The following is a 14,761-nucleotide window of genomic DNA, read 5'->3' as shown; positions in this document are numbered from 1 at the left end:
CCATTAATCATTTCCGGGGCTCTTCTCTGAACCCTTTCCAACTGACCAACCTCCTTCTTGAATTCTGGGGCCCGCTAACACCAGTTAAGCTGTTTTCCAAGTGGAAGGTTATTTCAGAACCTCCCTCCTGTCTCTCCTTGGACTCTATGAATCCCCTTTTCACCCCTTCATGGGCATTGCAGAGAACAGAATTACTTGCATTTCCCTCAGCATGCCTGTAACACTTGGAGCTCGGTATTATAACAATGACTAGAATGCAATCTCATGCTTCAGGGCTTCAGTTGGTCATCTGAAGTGGTCAGGAAGTTATTCCCCTCCTCCAGTGTAGTCTAGATGAAATTACTATAAAGTGGATGTACAACTGGCCAAAAGACTATCCTCAAAGAATAGTTTTCATGGTTCTCAGTCAAACTGGGAAGATATATCTAGCGGGGTCCTGCAGGGGTCAGTCCAGGGTCTGGGACTAGTCAATATTTTCATTAGTGACTTGGATAATGGAGTGGAGGGTGCACTTATGAAATGTACAGCTGATTCCAAGCTCGGAGGGGTTGCAAGCACTTTGGAGGCCAGGATGCGAATTCAAAGCCACCTCAACAAATCAGAGAATTGGTCTGAATTCAACAAGCTGTCACTGAAAAAATGACAAGTGTAAAGTACTTCACTGAGGGGGCGGGGAAAGTCGAAGGTGAGTCAATAAAGTGAAACGGCTGTGAAAAAAGCCTAATATTCTGGGGCGTGTTAATAGGAGTGTTGTATATCAGACATAGGATGTAACTGTCCAGCCTTACTTGGCACTGGTGAGGTCTCAGGTGGAGTACTGTGTCCAGTTCTGGGCACCACACTTCCAGACAGATGTGGTCAAACTGGAGAGAGTCCAGAGGAGAGCAACAGGAATGAGGAAAAGTTTAGAAAATTGACCTAGGAGAGAAGGTTAAAAACACAGGGCATGTTTAGTCCTGAGAAAAGAAGAATCGTTTTTGCATTTGTTACGGGTTGTTATAATGAGGACGGGACTCCATTGTTCTCCATGTCCACATAATCTGCAGCAAGGGAGGTTTAGGTTAGAGGTTAGGAAAAAGTCCCCACCCTGGCCCCATCTCTTCCCTGCCTCTTCCCATAAGTGCACCACATTCCCGCTCCTCCTCCTTCCCTCCCACAGCTTTTTATGCTGCGAAACAGCTGTTTTGCAGCGGCAAGCGCTGGGAGGAGAAGCAGGGATGGCACACTCAGGAGAGGAGGTGGAGGTGAGCTGTGGCTGGGGAGCTGCCGGTGGGTGCAGAGCACCCTCCAATTTTTCCCTGTGGGTGCTCCAGCCCCAGAGCACCCACAGAGTTGGCGCCTATGTCTGTAGTGATCAACGGCCACTTCCACCAAAAATCCTGCCACATTCAGGTTGCTTCCAGTCCCCAAAGACAATGCCCGTAACCACCCTGGAATAAAGGTTTATTAACTAGGAAAAAGAAAGAAGAGAGTCGTTCACAGGTTAAAGTGAGCAAATACATACACATCAATGAGTTGTCATTGAAATCCTGTGACTGACCGACTTGTAGAGAGATCTGTCCCTTCAAAATGACTTTGTTTTATTTCCTTCATTCCGCTTCTGAGACCCCAGGATGAACCTTCTTGCACATAGCATTTCAAAGGTGTGACAGGGCCATTAACCAGTCCATTGCATTACAATGATCCTTGGTGGCCCATCTGATCTGGATAATCCTTCTGGATGGGGGGGGGAGGGTTCCCAAGTTCAGAGCAAACATTTTCTATAAAGCAAAACATACATATTTTCTTATAGCTTGGAATACCAACATTGTAAGTGAGATTAATGCCAGCAGCAATTTACAAGCGTTACATAGAGTTGAAACGCCAAATACATTCTTATGAGACTACTCCTTGTTTTGAGCTAAACTACCATACAGGTGAATTGCTTTGGCCTCCAGTATGAGTTTGTTAGTTCTTAGCTTTCTCCTGCTGTCTTGGCAAGGGCAGGCGCTTGGTTTGCCAGTGTCATGGTGCATCAGTCTGGTAGACAAAGGAACACTGAGTGCCAGTGTCTGGAAGTCAAAGCTAGACAAATTCAAATAAGACATAAGGTGTAAATTTTTAAAAGTGAGGGTCAGTAAACATGAGCAGAAATTAGTGAGGGTTGGGTTGGAATCTCCAACATGGAACAACTTTAAAACAAGATCGAGCTGTTAAACCATTATCCAAAGAGGGCTGGCACAATTCGTCAGCACATTAAATCACTGGTGACTCCCTTCTCCTCCCCACTCAGATTCCAGTGAGGTCCCTTGCCATGGACGACACCAACTGGACGTCCATCTCTGAGTTCGTGCTTCTGGGTCTGTCCGAACGTCAGGACCTGCAGCCACTGATCTTCGCAGGGCTCCTGACCACATATCTGGTGAACCTAGCGGGCAACTCTCTGCTGCTTGGGGCAGTGTGGGCTGACCCCCAGCTCCGCAGCCCCATGTACTTCCTCCTCAGCCAGCTGGCTGTGGTGGATGTGAGCTTCGCCTCCATCACCCTGCCCCAGGCCCTGGTGCACGTCCTGACCCAGCACCGGGCTGTCCCCTTTGCCAGCTGCATGGCCCAGCTCTTCATCTTCATGGCTGTGGGCAACATGGAGGGCTACCTGCTGGCCGCCATGGCCTATGACCGTTATGTGGCCATCTGCAACCCGCTGCATTATGCCACCATGGTGACACGGCCCCTGTGCCTCAAGATGGCCGCCATCTCCTGGGCCGTGGTGATCCCCCACTCCCTGCTGCACACAGTCATGGCCGCTCGGCTGCGCTACTGCAGCCGCCGCTTGCAGCACTTCTTCTGCGATCTGCCGCCCCTGCTGCACCTTTCCTGCACCCGGCCCTTCTACAACGAGTTGGCTGCCTTCACCGAAGGTGTCCTGGTGGTGCTGGCCCCTTTTGTCTTCATCCTGGCCTCCTATGCCTGCATCGGGGTCACTGTGGGCCGCCTGCGCTCCGCCCACGGCCTGCGCAAGGCCCTCTCCACCTGCGGCTCTCACCTGACAGTGGTGATTCTCTTTTATGGCACTGTGGCCTGGCTCTATTTCCGCCCAGCCTCCAGCTATTCCCAGGAGCGTGACCGGCAGGTGGCCATCTTCTACACAGCAGTGGCGCCCGCCCTGAACCCCCTCATCTACAGCCTGAGGAACAAGGATGTGGCAGTGGCCCTGAGGAGGGCAAGGAGGAAGGTCCTGGCTCAGGGTGCGTGAGACCAGCATGCGGCTCCATCACTGCACTGGATATGAACTTTTCAACCAAGATGTCTCCAGGGAACCTTTCCCCCTTAGATCCACCAGGATACCTGGGTTCTTTTCTCCTCAGGCATGAGGCTGGTGGAACTAACACATATGCAGGGTCTCACACACACACACACACACACACACACACACACACACACACACACACACACACACACACACACACACACACACACACACACACACACCAAGTCTTTCCATAGAAAAAGGGGTAAATTAAGGGATGTTCTCAAGGGCATGGCCAGACTGGATCAGCCACAAGGCCTGTTGTATTAATTTAGTTAGTATAAATGGGCCCAACAAGTCAAAATTGTGAACATAAGTGTGGCCATATTGGGTCAGACCAAAGGTCGATCTATCTCAGTGTCCTGTCTGCTAACAGTGGCCGATGCCGGGTGCCCCAGAGGGAATGAACAGAGCAGGAATCATCGTGTCCATCTCTTGTTGCCTGTTCCCAACTTCTGACAAACAGAGGCTAGGGACACCATCCCTGCCCATCCCGGCTAATAGCCATTGATGAACCTATCTTTCATGAACTTATCTAGTTCTTCTTTTAACCCTGTTATAGTCTTGACCTTCACAACATAGTGTGGCAAGGAGTTCCACAGGCTGACTGTGTGTTATGTGAAAAAAATACTTCCTTTTGTTTGTTTTAAACCTGCTGCCTACTCATTTAATCGGGTGACTCTTAGTTGTTGTGTTATGAGGAGTAAATAACACTTCCTTATTTACTTTCTCCACACTGGTCATGATTTTATAGACCTCTCTCATATCCCCCCTTAGTGGTCTCTTTTCCAAGCTGAAAAATCCCAGTCTTCTTCATCTGTCCTCATGTGGAAGCTGTTCCATGTCCCTAACCACGTTTGTTGCCCTTTTCTGAATCTTTTCCAGGGCAATCTATCTTCTTTGAGATGGGGCGACCAGATCTGCACACAGTTTTCAAGGTGCAGGCATACCATGTATTTATATAGGGGCACTATGATATTTTCTGTCTTATTATCTGTCCCTTTCCTAATGACTCCCAAGACTCTGCTTTTTGGACTGTTGCTGCACATCGAGAGGAGATGGGAATTATCTGGGGGCCATTCTCTGGCCTGGTCAGAGTAGATGATGACAGTGGCCTGAGAATCCATGAAAAAGCCACAGCCCCTGGGAAGAAATCATGCCTAGGACCTTTGGCTAGAACTGCAGGATCTGGTACAACCTCATAAAGTCCTGCTGGTGGCTTAGCCACTGGGCAAGAAGCCGTGACAGAGGCGCCTTGGTGAAGGGTCCCCAGGTCTTTGCAACTCAATCCAGACAAACTCACTCCACCAAACACCCATCTTATGGGATCTTTAGCCATAAAGAGGAGCCTGTGAGGTATCCACAGAAAGCTTGTGACTTATCACGACTGTGAGATGTGTGTCTGGGTAATATTTAAGTAATAAAGCAACTCTATTGAAAGTCCACTTGTGACTGATTGCCCCTCTTTGGCATGCCACCTGTTGTACTGGGATACCTCTGAGTCCACCTGTTCCACCAGCCTGGTCTCCGTTTACCTTCTCTTGCTGAGCTCCGCAAGCCTCTTCCAGCCACGCACACAGACAGGCCATGCCCAGCTGCAGAAAGACACAGACTCTCAGATCAGCTCTGGGAAGACTTAGCTCTTTGCCCCTTCCAGTTCCTAACTGCACAAACTAGGTTATGGTATAAACAAGAAAGAAGTTTGTGAACTACAAAAGGTAGATTTTCAGTGGTTATAAGAGATAGCAAATGGAACAAAGCAGATCCCTTTAGTAAACAAACAAAACACGCAAACTAAACATATCACACTAAAGAGAGAAACTATACATTAGCAAATTCTCACCCCAAGTGATAAACGGGCAGGCAAATTCTTAAGGCACAACCTGGCTAAGCTTTGCAGCGTGCATTTCCCAGGTTTTCATACTCAGGATAGGCATCTCTCTTGCCTGGGACTGTCACTTCTCATAGTTCAGTCTTTGTGCCTCAGGTGTTTCCAGGTGTGTTGTTGCAGGAAGAATGAAGTTCTCTCCCTTCTCCCCCAATATCATTGTCCCCCCTTTATCTCTTTTTTCCCCTTGCTGGAAAGCTCTTTTGCTGTAGGGTGACCAGATGTCCCGATTTTATAGGGACAGTGCTGATTTTTGGGTCTTTTTCTCATATAGATTCCTATTACCCCCCACCCCCTGTCCTGATTTTTCACACTTGCTGTCTGGTCCCCCTATTTTGCTGTGACCTGAGTCAAACAGTTCCCACTGTGTAGAGCTATCTCTGAAAGGTTTCTACTGAACACAGCTCTTGGGGTAAGCCTAGTGCTTGTGTAACACATCCGTAGCCAACCTCCATAACTTCCCATACAATGCTAACACATCCAATCCAATGAGACACGGATGTCTCCCAGATCCAGATTTTTAGAATGATACCTCACAAGACCTATCATGTACAAAACATCTCCTAATGACGTGACAGCGGTGAATATTGGGGTGTCAAGGTGTCACCCCACTTTATGGACTGTGTGTGAAAATGAGTCCTGGGGTTCATGCGTCCGGGTGACAGCCCGTTTAAGCAGGAGAGAGTTGTCATGCTTTTCCTGGATGGCTGAGGGGGCATAATGCAAGTTGTCTAGCCTTGCTCCATCACTACCCTATCAAGCGGAAACCATCGGAAGGTCCATCCCTAGTGGGGTGCGGGGCCCAGGACAACCCCCCCCCCGTCCCAGGCCCTGCCCCCACGCCACTCCTTCCCCCAAGCCTCCGCCTCACATCTTCCCGCCCCTGCCACACCCTGCCACCATTCCACCCCTTCACTCCCTTTCCTAAGAGACGCTGGGAGTGGAGCAGGGTGGTCACTCTGCCACCCTAGCCCCGCATACCCCTGAAGCTTGGGACCCCCCAAAATGCTGGGTACGGAGCAACCACCCTGAACTGTCCTATGGATGGGGTGGCTCTGACCATCAGAGACTGCTGCAAACAATTGAAACCATCAAAAGTACCAGTACAACGGGTGGGCGCTCGCCCTGGCTATAGATCGAGACAAGACTGTTTTCGGGATGACCCGTGTGGGGAAAGGCATTCATTTAGCACAGCCCCTGGGAAAAGTGGGAGTTTTCATGAAGGTTTGGATCCTGGTTCTTTGTAAAGCCAGGCCGCCCTGCAACAGACTGAATCTTTTTGCAGGGTAGGGGGAACCTACCTGCTAAGTACAAGCAAGACATTCTCTGGGTAGAAGCATGGAGAGGTAGCCAGGGGGGTTCCCCAAGGTACGTCACAGATGCTAAGTGCGACAGCTCAGACTGTGCCAGCCCCCGGTGAGTCTGACCCAAGGCCACATGTGTCTGGACCAGATGTGAACATCTAGGGTGAAGGATTCATAAGCCAAGGCAGGGTCTGCCGTGAAGCACTCGGAGAGGGATCCCACTTCTCCCACCACACTCAGAAGCAATTTGCAGTGTGTAACAGCATTTCTGTTGAGCTTATGGACAAGGCTGTGGATATATATTAGGGCTGTCGATTAATTGCAGTTAACTCATGCGATTAACTAAAAACATATTAATCGCGATTACAAAAATGAATTGTAAATAATTACAGTTTTATTTGCACTGTTAAACAATAGAATACCAATTGAAATGTATTAAATATTTTTGGATATTTTTCTACATTTTCAAATATATTGATTACAATTACAACACAGAATACAAAGTGCGCAGTGCTCACTTTATATTATTTCATTACAAATATTTGCACTGTAAAAATGACAACAGAAATAGTATCTTTCAATTCATCTGATACAAGCACTGCAGTGCAATCTCTTTATCATGACTGTGTAACTTAAAAATGTAGATTTTTTTTGTTACTTAACTACACTCAGACACTAAACCATGTAAAACTTTAGAGCCTACAAGGCCACTCAGTCCTACTTCTCGTTCAGCCAATCGCTCAGACAAATCAGTTTATTTACATTTATGGGAGATAATGTCACCTGATTCTTATTTACAATGTCACCTGAAGATGAGACCAGGCATTCACATGGCACTTTTGTAGCCGACATTGCAAGATATTTACATGCCAGATATGCTGAACATTGGTATATCCCTTCATGCTTTGACCACCATGCCAGAGGATATGTTTCCATGCTGATGATGCTTGTTAAAAAAATAATGCATTTATTAAATTTGTGACCGAACTCCTTGGGGGAGAATTGCATGTCCCCTGCTCGGTTTTACCCGCATTCTGCCATCTATTTCATGTTATAGCTGTCTCGGATGATGACCCATCACATGTTGTTCATTTTAAGAATATTTTTCACTGTAGATCGACAAAATGCAAAGAAGGTACCAATGTGAGATTTCTAAAGATAGCTACAGCACTCAATCCAAGATCACGGCTAGCAAGCGTTATCTTTTTGAGCCGCAATGTCGATGGTCACGAAGCGATGATTCGCCAACCTCTCCCGTAATTTCCTGCAACTTAAATAACAAGATTAAAAAATTTTAAATGCTTCGACCGCATCCTTTTGCAGCAGTATGAAAACATAACTGGGCTTAGACGCTTTTTAACTAAATGCCGATGTTTTTGTATAGGCAGCAATATGACTGTAATGAGTGGCTATTTCTGGGGGAGAGCGAATGGGATAAGTGGGCCTTTTCCCTCTAGGGAGCACCGACTCTAATTTGGCATCAGGGCAGTGCACTAGCCGGCTCTGGTGGGCAAGGAATGAGACACGGGCCTTCCCTGTACTGGGGGCACCAGCTCCCATCCAGTTCAAAATTCAACAGCCACTCCTGGACCTCGTGTGCCAGTGGCCCCATCCTGTCTCCATACTTCAAAGCCCCTTAAATGCTCAGCCCTCAGTAGGGGGGCTCTGGATGGGACACAGCCCAGCTGCACCTTCTCCTAACCCTTTGAAATCATCTGGTCTCCTCCACCTGTCTTTTGGACACAGGGATGTGGGGTGTCATGGGCATCCCAACTCTGTGCACCATAATTGGGAGGTGCTTATCGACTCCAAGCATCTCGCAGAGCTCTGGGCTTGCACCCGGGGGAGAATCTCCGAACTCCGTCCCCTGGACAATGCCCTGCTGGGAGACATCGTGGGACAAACGTCCTGTTGTTTACCACAAACTTCCACGTCAGCCCGTCAGCCGCTCCACCTCCACCCCCAGCTGGTGGGGGCTGCAGGGTGCAGAATTCATAGGGGGCTGATGGGGCCTGGATTGTGTGGGGGCTTGGAACAGCAGAATTGTTGGGGGGCACAACTGATGGGATGCTGGAGGGGGCAGAATTGTGGGGGGCAGGTTTGAGTTTGGGACTGAAAAGCAGAGCAAATTTCTGGGCAGGAGGATGGGCTGCTGTGGGGGTGACGGGAGCCCCCCGCTTCTGTGCTTACTGCTTTCAGCACCAGGACATTCCCTTTAGGGTGCCCAGGGACATAAGCTGCTGCATCTCCCCTCTGCCTCTGTGAGAGCAAGTGTGGCTGGAAATCAGTTCCCTGCCGCGCCCCCCCCCCAGACACCGCTCCCGGCCAAGAGGTGCAGAGAGAACTCAGGAGTCCTGGTTCCCAGTCCCCCCACCCCCCCCCCCCGCTCTAACCCACGAGCCCCCAGAGCTGGGGATAGAACCCGGGAGTCCTCATTCCCCGATCTCCTCCTGGGCTAACCACTAGGTATTATCCCCACACACACATGCACAAGGCAATGGGGCCCCTTCCAAGACTAGAGAATTCACACCCTAAGGTGAAAGCCCAGCTCCGGGAGGGGAGTGGGGTCTAGTGGTCAGAGCAGGGAGGCTGGGAGCCAGGACTCCTAGATTCTCTCACCAGCTCCGGGAGGGGAGAGGGGTTTAGTGGTTAGAGCAGGGGGGAGCTGGGAGCCAGGAGCCAGGGTTCTGTCCCCGGTTCTGGAAGCGGAGTGAGGTCTCAAAAAGCACAGGTGCCCAGCCTTGGAAGCACATGGGATGGTGTCTCCCTCACACCACACTGGGTGCAAAGGGCCAAGCCCTCGGTGCCACCCAGGGGCTGGCCTCTCTTGGCAGCAGGGCAGAAGATCCAAGGCTGGTTCTGCTCTAACGTGGGTTACTGGGAGCACTGGGGGGAAAGGGGGGAGCTTCCTGTGGCCAAGCAGCCTCCCCACCCCACCCCCTGCTGCACACCTGGGACTTCCTGTGCAATTAGCCGCTTACGTCTGAATCCGTGCTGGCAGGAAAGGGGGGTGATGAGCTCCCAGCCCCTCTGTCTGTGGGGCCCGGCTGGCACGGTGGGGATTGGTTCAGGCAGGAGCCCTGGGAGTCAGTGCCAGGGGAGGACTCGTGGATGCCAGAGAAAGGGGCCATAAAAGCCCCGGCGCCGCCCGGGTGGAAAGCAGCAGGCACCAGCACCGACAGAGACACAGACCCTGCCGCTGCCCAGGTAGGGCGGGTGCCATGGGGCAGGGACCGGACATGGGGCCTTTCCTGGGTAGGGACACCCCCTCTGCACTGACCCCCATCACCTCCTCGCTGGCTGACACCATCTCTGGTCAGGCGCCTGTCCAGCCACAGTCAGTGGGAGCCAGGACGCCTGGGTTCTCTCCCTGGCACTGGGAGGTGAGTGGGGTCTGGTGATTAGAGTGGGGAGGGCTGGGAGCCAGGACTCCTGGGTTCTCAATGGTGAATCACTCCACGCTCAGTCCCTCGATCTCTCAGCAGGCGGCAATTTTCCTTCATTCTCTGTCTACTCCCTGCCCTGCTTGGGGGATGAATGCCCTTAGCGATTACTCCCCCCCCCCTCAGTACCTCTCAGCCTCGGCCTCCCTGTGTTAGTCCTTCTCTCCTCTGCCAGGCCTGGGGCTCTTCTCTGAACCCCTCTCCCCCGGCCTTGTGGGTCCAGTTCAGTCTGGGATGGAGGGATCAGTGTTTAGGGCAGGAGGGGGGGCTGCCCAAAGCTGTCTGGACCACCCCCTCTCTCCTCTACTCTGACTGTGCATCCCTGATCACACCTGGGCTTGGGGCTCCCAGTCACCAACCCCGTCCCGTCCAAGAGCCAGGCTGGGGACTAGGTCCCTCCACACTTTAGGGGGGATGTGTATTATGGTACCACTAGGAGGCTGCAGATGACTCGGGGGTGGGGGCAGGTGTTGCGCTAAGCGCTGTTCAGATCAGGGCTCCGTCATGCCGGGCGCTGCCCAGACCCCGACCAAGATCAGGGCCCCCTGTTGTGCCGGGCGCTGCCCAGACCCCGACTGAGATCATGGCCCCCTGGTGTGCCGGGCGCTGCCCAGACCCTGACCAAGATCAGGGCCCTCTGGTGTGCCGGGCGCTGCCCAGACCCCGACCAAGATCACGGCCCCCTGGTGTGCCGGGCGCTGCCCAGACCCCGACCAAGATCACGGCCCCCTGTTGTTCCAGGTGCTGCCCAGACCCCAACCAAGGTCACGGCCCCCTGTTGTTCCAGGTGCTGCCCAGACCCCAACCAAGATCAGGGCCCCCTGTTGTTCCAGGTGCTGCCCAGACCCCAACCAAGGTCACGGCCCCCTGTTGTTCCAGGTGCTGCCCAGACCCCAACCAAGATGCGGGCCCCCTGTTGTGCCAGGCGCTGCCCAGACCCCGACCAAGATCAAGGCCCCCTGGTGTGCCAGGCGCTGCCTAGACCCCGACCAAGATCACGGCCCACTGTTGTGCCAGGCGCTGCCTAGACCCCAACCAAGATCAGGGCCCTCTGGTGTGCTGGGCACTGCCTACACCCCGACCAAGATCAGGGCCCCCTGTTGTTCCAGGTGCTGCCCAGACCCCAACCAAGATGCGGGCCCCCTGTTGTTCCGGGTGCTGCCCAGACCCTGACCAAGATCAGGGCCCCCTGTGTGCCGTGCGCTGCCCAGACCCCGACCAAGATCAAGGCCCCCTGATGTGCCGGGCGCTGCCTAGACCCCGACCAAGATCACGGCCCCCTGTTGTGCCGGGCGCTGCACAGACCCGACCAAGATGTGGGCCCCCTGTTGTGCCGGGCACTGCCCAGACCCCAACCAAGATCAGGGCTCCCTGTTGTGCCGGGCGCTGCCCATACCCCGACCAAGATCACGGCCCCCTGTTGTGCTGGGCACTGCCCAGACCCCAACCAAGATGCGGGCCCCCTGTTGTTCCAGGTGCTGCCCAGACCCCGACTGAGATCAGGGCCCCTTGTTGTGCCGGGCACTGCCCAGACCCTGACCAAGATCAGGGCCCCCTGTTGTTCTGGGTGCTGCCCAGACCCCAACTGAGATTAGGGTCCCGTGTTGTGCCTGGCGCTGAACAGACCCCGACCGAGATCAGGGCCCTCTGTTGTGCCGGACGCTGCGCAGACCTCGACTGAGATCAGGGCTCCATCATGCCAGGTGCTGCCCAGTTCCCGACCGAGATCAGGGCCCCCTGTTGTGCCGGGCACTGCCCAGACCCCAACCAAGATCAGGGCTCCCTGTTGTTCCAGGTGCTGCCCAGACCCCGACTGAGATCAGGGCCCCTTGTTGTGCTGGGCACTGCCCAGACCCTGACCAAGATCAGGGCCCCCTGTTGTTCTGGGTGCTGCCCAGACCCCAACTGAGATCAGGGTCCCGTGTTGTGCCGGGCGCTGAACAGACCCCGACCGAGATCAGGGCCCTCTGTTGTGCCGGATGCTGCGCAGACCTCGACTGAGATCAGGGCTCCATCATGCCAGGTGCTGCCCAGTTCCCGACCGAGATCAGGGCCCCCTGTTGTGCCAGGTGCTGTCCAGACCCTGACCGAGATCAGGGCCCCGTCTTTCCAGACGCTGCCCAGACACACAAGGAGAGACTGGCTCTGCCCTCGAGAGCTCCCAGTTTGAATGCACCAGCGGAAGCAGAGCCCTAGAGCTGGGCAGTAACTTGCCCAGCATAACCCAGCTGGTCAGTAACGGAGCTGCGAAGAGAACCCAGGAGTCCCGAGTGCCCGTCCTGCTGTCTGCCCACATCACATTGCCAAGCTGCCGCCGGGTCCCTCTAGCTCATCTCCCTGCTCCAGGCTTCGCTCCCCCACCAGCTCAGTAGCTCCTGCAGATTTAAATCACCGCCTCCTCTTTCCAAAGGGAACTCCATGAACCCCGCTTTCCTCACCAACGCCTTTCACCTGATAACGTCCGTCAGGGCCGCCCAGAGGGGGGGCAAGTGGAGCAATTTGCCCCGGGCCCCACAGAAGCCACCATGAGAATATAGTATTCTATAATATTGTAATTTTTTTTTATGGAAGGGGCCCCCCGAAATTGCTTTGCTCCAGGCCCCCTGAATGCTCTGGGAGGCCCTGACATCCCTAAAGATATGTTTGGATGTTAGCTTATTCTTTGCTTTGTAGCCTAAATTGTTACATGGTGTTATGTGCGGCTGTTCCCCAGCTCCCCCAACACAGAGGTGGCTGCATCTCTCTGCCAGACCAGCCCTCCCCAAACACCAAATCCTTGACACTAGGAGAGGGCAGTGCCAGCCCCACCCTGGGCCAAGGGCACTGGCAAAGGGGCAGGCTCTCACCCACACTCTCTCCCCAGAGATCCGTGCTCCCCATGGCCAGGCCAAACCGGACAGCAGTGACTGACTTCCTCCTTGTGGGCTTCCCCTCCCATCGAGACCTAAGTCTGCTCCTCTTCTCACTCGCGCTGCCCATCTTCCTGCTGGGCCTGGTGGGGAACCTGGGCCTGGCGGTTCTGATCTGGGTCGAGCGCTCCCTCCACACCCCCATGTACTACTTCCTCAGCCACTTGGCGCTGCTGGACCTCTGCTCCTGCTGTGCCGTGGGCCCTGTCATGCTGTGGGGCCTGCTGGCCGGCCAGGCTGCCCTCCCCGGCCCAGCCTGCGCCCTCCAGATGTTCCTCTTCGCCACTGCGGGGGACGCCGAGTGTTGCCTGCTGGCTGTCATGGCCTACGACCGCTACGCCGCCATCTGCCACCCGCTGCATTACCAGGCTGCTGTGCCACCCCGCCTCTGCCACGGGCTGGTGTTGGGCTCCTACGCGGCCGGGGCAGCCAGTGCAGCTGTGCACTCTAGCCTGGCCTTCCGCCTCCCCTTCTGCCGCAGCCACACCCTTGACCACTTCTTCTGCATCATCCCGTCCGTGCTGGAGCTGGCCTGTGCCGACACCAGCCTCAACCAGGCCCTGCTGCTGGCCATCTGTGGAGCCATCCAGAGCGTTACCCTGCTGACCATCCTGGCCTCCTATGGGCTCATCCTCAGGGCCGTGGGGCGGGCGGGCTTGCGCCGGGCTGCCTCCACCTGCGGCTCCCACCTGGCTGCTGTAGCTGTGCTCTACGGGACCATCATCTTCATGTACCTGCGGCCCGAAGGCAGCTACGCCGCACAGGCCGACAAGATGGCCGCTGCCTTCTACACCGTGGTCATCCCCACCCTCAACCCTGCCATCTACAGCCTGCGCAATGCCGACGTCAAGGGGGCCCTGGCCAGGCGGCTCCTGGGCGGGCGCCGCATCAGGGGGAGCTGAGGAAGGGGCTGGAGGAGGGGTGGCCAAGGAAAGGGGAGATGGGGCAAGATGGCTGCTTAAGGTCTTCCATGGCATTGATGTAGTGCTTCAGTGCCAACGCAGCCTACTCCGATGGGTGAGGGAGGGTAATACACCTCCCAAGGAGGTGGTCACTAGGTCTTACAAAGCAATTCTTCCACCGACCCAGTGCTGTGCACACTGGGGGTTAGCTGGGTTTAGCTACTTCTCTCCGGGATGTGGATTTTTCACTCCCTGGAGTGATGTCGTTGGGGTGACCAACTTCTTAGCATAGCCCCGGCCTGAGTAAGATGATCAAAAACTAATCCATAGCCCTTCTGGTTCCCTGCTCTAGCCATGAGCACTTTTTCTGTAGACCGTATCCCGTCCTCATTCGGACAAATGCCCACTGGAAACTAACAGGGGCATTTACCTGAATGCAAACACTGCCCCCTAGTCCCTGTGTGACACCAGGGTGACAACGTGAAACCCTAATGGCTAATGGCCCCATCCTGTCTCCACATTTTACAGCCCCTTACATGCTTGGCCCCTAGGAGCTGGCTTTGGATGGGACAGAGTCTGTCCACATCTTCTCCTCACCCTTTGGAATCAGATGGTCTCCTGCAGACATTGCTGGGGCAGAGGGAATCCCTCTAGAATTGGACACAGCAATCTGGGGTGCAGCCCAACCTCTATAGACCATAGTCAGGGGGTCTTAATGACCCCAAGCATCTCACCGAGCTCTGCGCTCACACCAGAGGACAAATCTCTGAACTCCATCACCTGGACAATGCCAGTTTGGAGACAAATGTCCTGTTAATTACCACAAACTCCACTGCAACTCATCAGCCACTCCTCCTTCACCCCCAGCTCCCATCCCCAAGGGCAGCAGTGCCTAATGATGTGCAGAGCAGCGTGGATTCATTATCAGTAATGGACACACAGGAGATGAGTTGGACATGGGAGCACGGGGGACCCGAACGGGGATGGGTGTGCCTATGCTGTGTATTCCTATGTTAGATAAACAGGGAA

The 14,761-nt window shown here is 54.1% G+C and overlaps 2 protein-coding genes across 2 annotated transcripts; both read left to right on the top strand.

The window, feature by feature from the left end:
- Positions 1-2,293: 2,293 nt before the first annotated feature.
- Positions 2,294-3,232, top strand: LOC115643344 (olfactory receptor 1361-like). The gene has a single exon (XM_030547261.1). The coding sequence runs from the start codon at positions 2,294-2,296 to the stop codon at positions 3,230-3,232; it is 939 nt and encodes a 312-aa protein (XP_030403121.1).
- A 9,567-nt stretch (positions 3,233-12,799) lies between these two features.
- Positions 12,800-13,732, top strand: LOC115643308 (olfactory receptor 5C1-like). Its single transcript, XM_030547187.1, has one exon. The coding sequence runs from the start codon at positions 12,800-12,802 to the stop codon at positions 13,730-13,732; it is 933 nt and encodes a 310-aa protein (XP_030403047.1).
- Positions 13,733-14,761: the final 1,029 nt, after the last annotated feature.

The sequence above is a fragment of the Gopherus evgoodei genome, unplaced genomic scaffold (genome assembly GCF_007399415.2).
Source record: "Gopherus evgoodei ecotype Sinaloan lineage unplaced genomic scaffold, rGopEvg1_v1.p scaffold_57_arrow_ctg1, whole genome shotgun sequence".
NCBI classification, from domain to species: domain Eukaryota; kingdom Metazoa; phylum Chordata; order Testudines; family Testudinidae; genus Gopherus; species Gopherus evgoodei.
The sequence above is the reverse complement of the archived record's forward strand: the minus strand, read 5'-3'. Positions and strand labels throughout refer to the sequence as shown.